At 39.5% G+C, this 12,886-nt stretch overlaps 1 protein-coding gene across 3 annotated transcripts in view; it reads left to right on the top strand.

Annotated features, from left to right (window-relative positions):
- Window positions 1–12,886, top strand: part of PDSS1 (decaprenyl diphosphate synthase subunit 1) — a 22,514-nt gene extending 9,628 nt beyond the window's left edge. For all 3 annotated transcript variants that reach the window (XM_059493558.1, XM_059493549.1, XM_059493567.1), the window contains 7 exons: window positions 741–882; window positions 1,919–2,030; window positions 2,119–2,228; window positions 7,735–7,815; window positions 7,995–8,108; window positions 11,488–11,568; window positions 12,273–12,886. In XM_059493558.1, the coding sequence (XP_059349541.1) occupies window positions 741–882; window positions 1,919–2,030; window positions 2,119–2,228; window positions 7,735–7,815; window positions 7,995–8,108; window positions 11,488–11,568; window positions 12,273–12,413 (781 nt within the window). In that variant the 3' untranslated portion in view covers window positions 12,414–12,886. The remainder of the gene's footprint in view (window positions 1–740; window positions 883–1,918; window positions 2,031–2,118; window positions 2,229–7,734; window positions 7,816–7,994; window positions 8,109–11,487; window positions 11,569–12,272) is intronic.

Below are 12,886 nucleotides of genomic sequence, written 5' to 3'. Positions count from 1 at the left end.
GTTTAAAAAAAAGAAAAATGGTGTGAACTACTGAGAGTTGAATCATCAGTGTGAAATCTTCCCAAAAGCTGAGTTCCAGTAAGTGTTAGGTATTTGGTGTTTACAGTCCTAAAGTGCTTGCAGTAGAATTCAAGTTAATTCCTCAGGCTTCTGAAGAACCTCTGGGGTTTTAAGGTAATCAGATAACATAAAGGATAAGACCTATGAGTTATATCTTTCAAATGTAGAATGCAGGTTTCTGTTCCTTCTGATCTCTCCAGCTTGCTGCTTGGTAGAGTTATCCAGCTGTAGAGAGTTTGTGATGCCATGATTATAGGTAGCACAACAGAAATAAGGAAAACCTAAACTCATCTACAGAGCTACCTGTCATTCTTTTCTCTGCTGTTTTCCAGATGTCAGACATGGAGCCAAGCATCCTTGATGCTGTGCTGTTTATTGCAGTCTGGATTTAGAGGGATTACAGTCAATAACGCAGGAGTTTTGTAGTACTGTTAATGCAGCAATGTAGAAATAGGCCTCATGAGGATGGACCCATCCCTCTGCACTTACCGTACTAATGTGATCTTACTTTCTCTTGTCTTCCTAATTCCAGGTTTGAAAGAAGGGGTGAGACCAGGAAAAAGCTGTGACAGCTGTTTTCAGAGAAACATTTTTGTTTGTTTTTTAACAGAAATTCTGTAGTGTATTGCAGCATACAGAATTGATTTAATTATTTGACAGTTCTTGTTTTTTGATTTTAGGGAGGTGCAAGCAAGCCAGCGCTCCGTGGCCATAATTGCTGAGATGATCCATACAGCCAGTCTAGTTCATGATGATGTCATTGATGATGCAAATTCTCGCAGAGGAAAAAGGACACTTAATCAAATCTGGGGAGAGAGGAAAGTGAGTTTGCTAATAGGTGCAAGGCTTGCCTTTGAATTTCAGCAGAGCACAAATACCTAGAGGTTTGTATGGCTAGGTCTTGGAATATGTCAGAAAACATATGAAGAGGTGTGCACAGCTTGTGGGTGAGACAAATGTGTTTTCCTTTTCTGAACTGTTGGAAGCATTATCTACTGAATGGTTGAAGTGTGTTAGTGTTGGACCTGTCCAGCGTCCAGAGGAGATGACTGAGAGGGGTCCTCGTTGTAAGTATCTGAAAGCAGTGTCACAAAGATGCATCCAGGCTTTTCTCAAGTAATAGGACAAGAGGCAGAGGACAAAAACTGATGCACAGGAAGTTTCACCTGAATGTGAACAGATTGCCCAGAGAGGCTTTGGAGTCTCCCTCACTGGAGAGATTCAAGAATCATCTGAATGCAATCCTGTGCCATGTGTTCTGGGAGGTTGGACTAGATGACTCTGGCCCCTTCCAACCTGGCCCATTCTGTGATTATTGCTGATTATTACTGATTTTGGCATTCCCTGTGCCATTCTCTACAGTGCTGTTGAAATACTTTAAACTTGTACCTCATCCTGAATGCTGATTCAGTGGTGAACACAAAAATGTTTTCAGTCAGCGGGAAGTATTTTTGAAATTGGTGTTTTCTTCACAGAGCATTACAAGAAAGGTCTTCACCAGAAAATACAGGGAAGGAACTTGAAGCAGTTCAGAGTTCACATGGTGTAACAGTCACAAGAGAATGGTGAAATAGAGAACTAATGTTCAAAAAAACTTCATAAGCAAACACATACTGCATACAGAGGGGACAGTGCTTATACAGAAAAATATAACCAGTAGTATATGATAGGGACTCAAAAATTACTCAGATTTCAGTATTTGGTTATGTAGTTTTTTCGCTCTTTAAATGAGATATTTGTGCTTTATGTAGGAAAGTTTTGTAATGTGAGTAGATCTGACAATTAAAGGAAATGGTATAGTCTGTAGTAACACAGGAGAAGACTTAAGGGATCACCTTTTTGTTGTTGTTGTTGTTAGGCTGTTCTAGCTGGCGACTTCATCCTCTCAGCTGCTTCTGTAGCTTTAGCACGAATTGGAAATACCACTATCATCTCTGTTCTGACTCAGGTGATTGAAGATCTGGTGCGTGGTAAGGTTTTTTCCTGTTTTAATCTTCCAATTTTCCTGCCTAAGCAGTAAACCCACAAATAAAACCTCCCTTCTGTGCAACTTTTTAGGTGAATTCCTCCAGCTGGGTTCCAAGGAAAATGAGAATGAGAGATTTGCTCACTACCTCGAGAAGACTTTTAAGAAGACGGCGAGTCTGATAGCAAACAGTTGTAAAGCAGTATGTACGTCTGTCTCTTCTGAAGTTAACATACCATACTGTAAGCTTCACAGCTAAACCAGCATTGCTCTTTGCTCTGGAGACCCTCCAAAGCAAAACCCTGAAATGGTATTCTGCCAGAATGTGAAAGAGTTGGAGATTGTGAATTTCATCACAGTTCAGCTGTGTAGCCTCCAATATTGGTTTTCACTTTTTCTTTGAGTTTTTTATTTATACACAGATTTATTGTTATTTTCAAGAATCAAAATGAGGTTCAAATAATCATAACAGTGGCAATCTTCAATTTATGAAATTCTGGAACTTTGAGACAGTGGTTTTAAACTCAGTTGATAATTTTTGAGTCTATAATTTGATTTTAAATCTTCTTTAACACCTGGCCCTACTCATTGGTGCTGAGTGAGACCTTAAGTGGTAACAGTGGGAGGAAACAATTATAGAATCAGAGAATAAGCTGTGTTGGAAGGGACCCATCAGGATCATCAAGTCTAACTCCTGTCCCTGCATGGGACACCCCAAGAGTCACACCATGTGCTGAGAGCATTGTCCAAACACTTCTTGAACTCTGTCAGGTTTGGTGCTGGGACCACGTCCCTGGGGAGCCTTTTCCGGTGCCCAGCCACCCTCTGGGTGAAAACATTTTCCTGATATCTCTACATCACATTGTAAAAAACCAGAAGCATGTACTGGATTTGTCTGGAGGTTTTAATTACCAATTACTTTATCCAGCCCTGTCACTCGGTTCTCTTACTTGATTACAAAAACATCCAATTCAAGATTATGTTCTTACTCAAAAGTAGATATTCAGTTTTAGTGCAGAAAATAGAGGTGGGTAATAATCTCACCCCAAAAGAGACTTTTGTTTATTCTTTTTAGTGAAAAGCAGTATAGCTAATGGATTCCATAGCAAGTGGGAATTCTTAAAGAATTAGAGTAAAAATCTGTGCTAGTGTTAATCATCTTCCTTTGTTCTCAGGGAACTGGTGCATTTGTTCAACAGACAGCAGTTGGAAATGGCTTATATCAAAATGATCACATAGAATGAGACACATGGATTTCGGGGGAGGAAAAATACATTTTATTCTAGTTGGAGGAAAGAAATAAAGTCTTCTGGATTGCTCATATTAATGGCAATATGACCCTGACAATTTTCTTCTGCAAGTCTTGTTTTATATCAGTAGGCACCTGGGCTAGTAAAGAGCTTCACATTATTCTGCTACCCCAGAAAAAACATACGCAAGTTTTAATATTCATTTTGACAGTCTGCCTAAAAGAATCTTTGCAGATGGAAGAAATCACATTCCCACTGGGTGGATTCTCCCTACAGATGTGCTAATTTTAGCTTTTTCCTTTTCATGACTTGCAAGAGTAAAAGATTTAAGCACTTCCCTTGAGACTGAGGCTGTGATGCTGGTCAGGGGGGTGTTTGGCTGCTTTTCTTCTAGTGGCTGGTCTGAGTTGTTCCATTGCTGAACTGCTGGAACTTTATATGCTGTAAAATCTGTGTTAGAAAGGAAAACAGAGAGAGGTGGTCTCTCTTCATGGCAAATCCTGATTGCTGCACATAGTACCAATGAGTTGAATATGTGTGTTTCCCTCAGTTTCTTTCTGTGTGGATTAGGAGAGCTCTATTGATAGCAGTTAAAAGGGATTTTTGTGGAGGGAATTGGTTTTGGGGTTTTTTTTTGGTTTTTTTTTTTTTGTTTTTCTGCATGTAGGTGTTGAGATATTTTTGTTTAGGTGGCTTTGGCTACTGAAGAAATGGAATCAGAAGGGAGTTCTGTTTTCTGTAGCAAAAATGATAAGCAGGATCATCAGTTCTATCTTGAAAGGAAATTCAGTTAGGGAATCAAGAGTATTCATATCTTGTTTTCAGGGACAAAACTAAGAGGAGAGACTGTGGGTTTTACAAGCAATTGTGTTCCTGTTAATGATAGGAAAAACCTGATTAGTTGCTGTGATTGAATAAATACAAGTACTAACTGGAAAGAAGATGTCAAACAGGTTCAGGTGGCACCTTAGAATTCCATGGTGCCATGCTTGAGAAATGGAAGAGGAGAATATTCCTGCAAAAAGATCTAAACAAGACACACACTGTCATTAATGCATTCTGTACCACCAAAGCTTTACTGCATTTAAATCAAAATTCTTTAAGTTAGGACTTAGGGAGAGAACAGTCTGTTCAAGATGTTAAGAGCCATCCCAGTCTCCAGTTTATTTCTGCAACAGTTCTGCATGGGGGAATGTTACCAAAATTTCAATTAAAGTGTATTGTAAAATGAGGCAGTGCCAGATGGCCCATAGTCATTGAAACCTTAGTTACTGCAAGGCATTTTTCAGAGAAACATGAGGTGACTTTAGTTCAAGAATTCAGAAACAATAAAGCTGGAGTGGAATTTCTGTTTAGTCATCAGGCCAGCTGGAGATAGCAAAATAACCTGAGCAGGTTTTCTGTCTTTTTTAAACCCTGCAGTAATGTGAATTCCTGAGCCTCATAAAGCTATTTATATTTTGCATGATATACTTTCAGATGAGGGATTAAATCCTGCTTGCTTTGAGTGTAAGGGTGCACTAGAGATTGTTGATTTCCATATTAGGAGGAAGTTTGTGCCTCCTTGTGTAAGGCACTGAAGAAACCAATAGTCTGAAGCTCTGGATCTTCTGTGAGCTCCAGTTCCTAGTTTGGTGTGTGCACAGGGCTCCATCACAAAACCCTACCAGCATGTGCAACTGGTGCCCAGGAAAATAACACCTCTGATTGTGAAGTAAACTCTCCTTTGAGCAGATGACTTTCAGAGTTTCCTTCCAACCTAAACTATTCTGTGGTTCTCCTGGAAAGAGGAACACTGTTCCTTTCTAGAAAAACAGGAGTGGATGAGCCAGGAATGAGAAGGCAGGAACCTGACTGCTTCTGGAGATGGGCATGGAGGAGAATAGCTGGAAAAGGGGAACATTTTAGAGCCTTTTCCTTTCCATGGAGGCCACAAATCTAGGACTACAAAGAACAAACATCTCTTGTAGTGTTTATTCAAGCAAATTCTGGCCCAGCAGCAGGTTGTCCTCTCTGACCTATAGAGCACTGGTAGAGATGTGCAAATGCTTTCAACTCCAGCTGCCATATTGTCACATATTAAATATCAGAGCAGGATCTATCTACCCAGAGCTGATTATGTGAAATTCAGTAAAGAGGCAAAATTGATTTATAGTCTCTCATATAACATAACAGAAACAACTTTTTATTGCAAAAAGTGTGTTTGAAATAACACCAAGGAGATTGTCCTGCTTTTCTGTGTTCAAAGAACTTTCCTAAAGAATTTGTTCCACTTGGTATTAGGAGGGATTTTTCATCTTGATTTAGTGGAGGACAGGCCTGAATTCTTGCAAGATTAAATTTGTCATGAGCCAGTCATACCTATTTGAGGAGCTCTAGGCTGTTTTCTAAGGGGGAGTTTTGTCATTTAAACACATCACTGTATTGACTTGGTTATCCTGATTTGTATTTGCAAATGTGGGTATTATCCAGAGCATTATCCCAGTACAGCTCCAGTTAAACTCTGTGGGAGTGCCAGGCTGCAGCCCGGCCAGTGTCCAGCTGGGGGCAACAATCCTCAACAGCAGGGTGAGAAATTGCATCCTGAAGGAACTCCCTGATAGACACAACTCAACTGCAGGTGTATTATGTGGTCATGGCCAGAGGGTTGCTCACTTGAGGATGACTGGCAGAAAAAATCTCCCAAATTTTTAATTTTTTTTTGTCTTTTTTATGTCTATGAACAAGAATTGACCTTTCATGTTAAATGAGGAAGCTCTTTTCTTTACACAGCCCTTCCTCCCACCCTCTGCCAGCTACTGCCCACTCCAACCTTTTGCCATTAACCAGGATTTTGTCACTGAATTCTGTATTTTAATCCTCCACAGGGAATGAAATGTGGAAGTAGGTAAGGATTTCATTGGAACAGGGTAGATGCAGTCCCCCTGCCATGCTGACATTATGTGATTTATATTATAGAAGCAAGAGAAAGTTAGCAGTTGATGTTAGGTCTTTGGGCAAATACTGCTATTTAAGAGACAAACATCAAAAGGAGGATAAAAAGGCAAAATGTTCTACTTTGATAGTCCCTAGCAACCTCTATTTAAATATCTCATATTTGCAGTTCACTCTGTTTAATAGCCTTCAAGATTTTCTATGATTATTAGAGATAAGTAACATTATTTTCCTGTTATACTGTCCTCTTTTAAGTAAAAGTGGAGATTGTATGATGCTGTTAATTTTTCAGTCATCCACATTCATGAAATCATCTCTCATTTTGTGCAAGTTGCATCACATTTATTAGGATGTAATATTGTTTCTTATTTCCATCTTCATGTTCACCTTCAAAGCTACTGCTGGACATGCTTTTAGTTTGGGGCTGGTTTTGGGGTTGGAGGTGTTTTTAATGATCCTGCCTTACACAGTCTTAAAGAGGAATACATGTACATACACACACACATACTTATTTTTATATTGTGTTTTCCTAGTATATGTTTTTAGTCTTAAGTAAAATGTATCTTCACTCCTTGCATTGGTCACAGCAGATTTGGAATGCCTGCAATGAACCAGGGTGGGTTTTTGTCCCCTGTTCTAATTGGTTTATTGAAGGTTGAAATAAATCTGAGTATTTAACCAACCTCATTTTGCAAAATGTATAATTGGTACGTAAATGCAAATAGCATAAATGCCCTTACTTCGAGGCAAGATAGTTATTCTCAAACCTTAGTTCATGTCCTGTATTTTAGTTTTGTGGAGTTTATTCAGCAAAATTTGTCTCTCAAGTAGTTGATTGTACTTTCATGTAAAATGTTTTGTTTATCTCAGTTTAGTGATACCTTTGTGAGCTTGGTGTGCTTTCTTCATTTGCTGTCTTGTCTTTGCCACTAATTATCCCTCAGCAGCTTTGCCTGCAGGCTAATCAAGTCATCTCCCTGAGCAAGTCAGATACAGTTAACATCACCTTAAAAATAATCAGCCTTATGTCAACTGCCCCTACTGTACCAGGTCCAACACATCCAGCTCTGTGATCTTTTATGAGACATGTAATGTCCATTTATCTGCTATCTGACCTCCAATTATCCCCTGGCTGATTTATGTATGTAATTAGTTTAATTTTCCCATCACTGGACTGGATACAACTACTACCCTCCCTGCATGTAAAGTGCATCCACATTTCTTCTCTCTTTATCCTTGCATTGTAATTTCTAAGCCTGATAAATATTTAATGAAGCTAATCTCTTTGCAGATGTGAATGTAGTTTTAATACTGCACTGCTGTTCAGCCTTGTTTTCTAGTAAGCTTGGCCAGTTTTGTGTCTCCATGAACCGAGATAAGCCAGAATGTGCCCAAGTCAGCTTTTTTTGCCTTTCCCAGATCCCTCCAGCCTGTGCTGGCTGTCACACCTATGGTCAGGGGCTAAAAGTGCTAACTTTTAGCTAACTAAAGCTTTCTATTTACTTGAGGTTTTTGTTTTTTCAGGTTTCAATTCTAGGCTGCCCTGATCCCAAAGTTCATGAGATTGCGTACCAGTATGGAAAAAACGTTGGCATAGCTTTTCAGGTAGTGTTTTTGTTGAACTAAATGGAATCTAAATTCTAAACTTCTCCAAAGTGCTTTAGAAATCAAAGTGGGCTGTCTTAATCCTTCCTACAATTCTTGTCTTTAACAAGGATTATTCTGTATTTAGCTCTAATACTTGAAAAAGAAATTTTAAATAATCTTTATGTTTATTTTTTTAGTTGATAGATGATGTGCTGGATTTTACATCGTGTGCTGACCACCTGGGGAAACCAACAGCAGCAGATCTCAAGCTTGGATTAGCCACAGGCCCTGTCTTATTTGCCTGTCGACAGGTAAGTCAGCAGGAATGAAAAATGCAAACTGCTCCTCACAGGGCCAGCTGAAACACATCAGATCTCCAGTGTCAGTGATGAGAAGGGCCTGGGCACATGTGACAAATCAGTGGGTTCAGTATCTGATGGATTCTGTGCACACACAAGAAGTTCTGAGAAACACCTTCCTGCACAACTCTACTTACTGTTAAGCTCTTGTGGGTATTGAGAGTTTTAGGACATTTTGTGTAGGTTATTCCTAAGTAGCTTCTTGCTTGTCTTTTCTCCTGAGACATCATCTTCCCAGGCTTGACTGTGTATGTAGGCTTTTTTGCCTTGTTCTGGGCTTTGTATCCATCTGGGGCCAAGAATTGAAATCCCTGCCTTGCCTTTAGGTGGGTACCTTTATTTATTGGATTTGATCTTTTCATCTCTTTGTCCTCAAGTATTATCCATTTACAAACATGAGTAGGAGTAGGTTTCCTGTCTGAAGGTTGGGTAAGAGAAAAGGGACTGTCATAAATAAAACAGGCTTAAAATTGGTCAAGATTTTCAGTGCCTTAAAAATTTTTTGGAGGAGCAAATGAAAACAGAAGCATGAGCAGCATGAAAAGACATTAAAATTGGTGCTAATCCATAAAAAGGAAAGAAATTGGTTTAATTCCTTGCTCTAGTGTCTTGTTCACCAGAGACAAGCAGATTTGGGACTTAAAAAGCAGTCCTTCCTGCCAGGCTCCACAGTGTGATATAAAAGCTGGCACAGTTAGTTCCAGCAGAGCTCTCATCTATGATCTCTCAGTGGAATTGCTTTGAGCTTGACATGGGAAAAGTTCTAAATCATTTAAAAAAGCCCAACAACTTTGACATTTACTTCCCCCTCTAAAAGAGCCTGTTGTGGGGGGAGGTGGAGCATTCACATCTGTTTGCTTCCTTGTCCTTTGGGCATTTCCAAGGATCTGTATCTCAGAACAGACAGGAGCACAGAGTATCAGCCAACTGACAAAGCAGATGAATGCATACTGAGAACGACCTTCTCTGTGTCCTCAGTGTCTCCCCATACTCATCTGGGGGCTTCACAAGCATATTTTTGAATGATTATCTCAGAACTGTGTCATCAGCAATTGGAGCTGTCCAAAGAACAGTGAGACACTCAGGCAGAGAGGGAGGATGGAGTTGTAAAACTGTTTTGGTGTGTGCTAAAGCCACGTGCAGAAGGAAACAAGGCATGTTGCAAATACCCAGTTTTGGCAGAGAATGGGTGACATTGATTGTCTTGTGGGTATTGAATATTCCAATTTTTAAATTAAAACTATTTCTTATTCATTTGTTTGGGTTGTCTGTCTCTGACTTTGAACTTCATCTATCTTTTAATTAGCTTTTCAAGATAAATTAGTTCACAATATAGAAATAAAATAAAATCTGTCAGTCCTATTTTAAAATCTTGTTCTTTGTAGGCCACTTTTAAATGCTTTCCTCCTTTATATCTTTGATAGATGGGAAGTGTACATTTTTGCATTGAAATATAATATGACCATCTTATAAAGTTTTCTGGATTATCCAGAAGGTTTCTTTGTTGCAAATGTCCTGCTGTTTTCAAGAAACTGGAACAACAGCACTGCAGACTTAACTGATATATAAACAAAGCATGAGTGCTAAAAAATGTGGAGCTTCAACTGACACTGGTGATGCTACTAAAAGATATTTCATGTATTTGTGTCTGAGGAAAAAAACTCATGAGCCAGGACTTGAAGACAGTCCAAAGTGTAATTATTAATTAGAGGCTGTCTTTTCAGATTAGTATTGCTGCTATCCTTTTATGTAGCTGGTACTCTTCCAGTTGTCTTCCTGACAAATATTCTTTAGTTTTTAATGTGCTCTGGATCTTCAGTGGCATATACCTTTTCTTCCTGTCCTCTCCCCTCCCTCTGAAATACACCTTTGTGCATTAGAATATTAAGGGAAAAAAAGTGTTTACCTTGATATAGTACCTATTTATTCAGTATTTAAAGTTAGCTCTCTCTGTAAAAAAAAACAACACCCCATTTATTTTTTAAGGAAATCCACTAGTGTATGCTAATTTTAAAGCTCCTCTTAAACGAGTACAGCTGGAGAAGGAAGGTTTATTTTTATTATAAGCATTCCTGTTAAATGCTGATGTGCTGCCCACTAAATAGGCAGAATTGCTAATAACAGCTCTGCCTTACAAGTTTGGGGATTTTCATGTCCTTTAGTGCTTAAATATAAAAAGTGATCCCATATGCATCCTATATAACTGTAAATATGAATAATGTGAAAACTGATTGCATGAACACTGCAATTAAATTGTCACTACCTGGCAAGGAAGCTGGGATCTAGAAAAAGCCATGACTTTCCTCTTTTAGATGAAGGATGAGTCATCACTGAACTTCTGAATGCATCTCCAGGACTGTGTATGAGTAATAGGAGACTGTCACAGCACTGATGGCTGCTACATGTTTGTACCTGAACGAGGTTGTAAAGCTGCAGTTGCAGGCCCAAAGGTGTGCAAGGAAGGCAGATCATTGTTTACAAGTATATGGCAATAAAATCATCTTTGTTTGACTCTAATCCTCTCAGGCAAGATGAACAAACAGCTCTTTCTTTCCCTTAAAAAGAATTCTTCTGTGGAGTAGCTGCCTTGAGTTGTAGCCTTATTTTGTTAAGCACTAGGTTTTTCTGTTTCTAGGCTGTCTTAAGAAAGAGGCTGCATTTTTACCTAAGTGATGTGATTTTTCTCAAAACAACTGACTTGAGTTACCTGCTTGATTTGTAGGGAATTGAGCCTGCAGTGCTAACTACAAATGCTACATGGCTGAAAACAAAATACCTTATAGATGACATTTTTCTCTTACTAAAAAAAAAATAATCTGTGTATATAAAATACCAGCACTATGGAAAATGTAAGAGAATGTAACAGCCAATGTGTTACCATGAGGGGATTTTACAAGTTGAACTGTACAATATTGCAACAACCAACATCCTGGGTTTTCTGTACATCTGGGGGCAGAGGTGCTTCTTCCAGGAGTGCCAACACTGATCATCACCTGTGATAGAGTATCTGATGTAGATTATTCACCAGGCAGTAGCCACATCAGAAGTTACCACACTGGAACATCTGCTTAACATGATAAAATGGCAGGTGCTGACTTCTGCTTCCAACTGGCTACAGCCAGCAGAGCCAGAGCCAGGTTTCAGTTATGAATGCTTGGGCTCTGCTATATTCCTGTGCAGACCGCAAGTACAAACCTAAAGCCATACCTGTAGCAGTAGCAGTGACAGTGAAGAGGGCTGCACTTTGGTGGTGTTCTGACCTTAGCATGGCAGGCAGCTACATGGAAAACAACTCAAAAGCAAGTACAAACCTTTCTCCCTTTGTGCTCAGTTTCCAGAAATGAATGCTATGATAATGAGGAGATTCAGTAAGCCAGGAGATGTTGAGCGTGCATGGAAGTATGTGTTGCAGGTAAGACTGATATCAAATATTTCTGCTCTCTCAGTTTGAAATTCATTGCTTCTCAAGTAAAATAGCAAGACTACATTGGCAAATACCTCCTGAGTAGCATGCAATGTACAATGCCAAGTAAGAACAACTCAGTTCTCCCTCTGGCACAGTGTTTTCGCAGAAATGCTGAAGAATTTTTTTTCTTTTTTCCCCTCCAACAGCATAAAATCTGCGTAAGTAAAAAGCTCACACATGAACTCAGTTCTTCAGCTGAGGCATAGCTGTATTCAACAGCTGGTATAAATGGCTGTAATTTCCAGTCAGTCTTGTAACTGCAGTGCACACCCTATACCAGTTTTAAATTACTCTGGTCTAAAAAGACTGAGTAATGATCTGTGCCAAATTATTACCTGTTTTTCAGAATAGCATGGGGGTTTTGTACATCTCTATTTAGGGTAGGAAGGGAAGGGATAAACCATTAGTTTGTACTTTGTTATTAATACCAGTGGTGTTTTGTAATGGCTGAGTTGCTGTTTTAGCATGAATGAGTTTTAGTACTGGGACAGTTTGTGGCAGGTAGGTGGGCTTCCCCGATTACAGAATGAATCCTCTTCCTTTCTCATCAGAATAGAATGTATGAGGGTACTTACTGACTGCAGAACCTCCCTGTGCCTGGAAGAGGCAGCAGGAGGCTGATCAGGTCCCTGTCTTCTCTCCTCCCTCAGAGTGATGGTGTGCAGCAAACCACCTACCTCGCCCAGCGCTACTGCCACGCGGCCACGCGCGAGATCCGCAAGCTGCGCCCGTCCCCCGAGAGAGAGGCCCTGGTGCACCTGACAGAAATGGTTCTCATGCGGGACAAGTGAGACAGCTCCTTCCACTCCTTCTGGCAGCTACTTTACCAGACTGTGCCTACATTTATTTCAAAAGTTACTTGCTTCCAACACAAGCCACCAAAAATTATTTTTTTAAAAAAAACCTCCTTTTTTTTTTTTTGAAGTTTTACTTTACTTTCTTTTTTTTTTTAAACTAAAGTTTAAAGTGTTTTACTGAAGGAAGCCATGCAATTCAGAGCAAATCAAACTGTGCTGTACAATTGTTTTAGTGGGGGCTATTGATTGTGGGGGATGGGGAAGATGTTTACATGTTGATGCACAAAGGCCACAATGAAAATAAATATAAATCAGTGTATGAAAACTGAAGCTGTTCCAAATTTCACTTGTTTACACTAATAAAGAGAGTATGCATGTACAGGAGCTGGTAAACTCCTCTGAAGAGAGGGGGTTTGGATGTTTCCCTGGCTACTTAACAGAAGCACCTGGAAATGTATATAGAGATA

The sequence above is a fragment of the Ammospiza nelsoni genome, chromosome 1, assembly GCF_027579445.1.
Source record: "Ammospiza nelsoni isolate bAmmNel1 chromosome 1, bAmmNel1.pri, whole genome shotgun sequence".
Lineage (NCBI taxonomy): Eukaryota > Metazoa > Chordata > Aves > Passeriformes > Passerellidae > Ammospiza > Ammospiza nelsoni.
The sequence above is the reverse complement of the archived record's forward strand: the minus strand, read 5'-3'. Positions and strand labels throughout refer to the sequence as shown.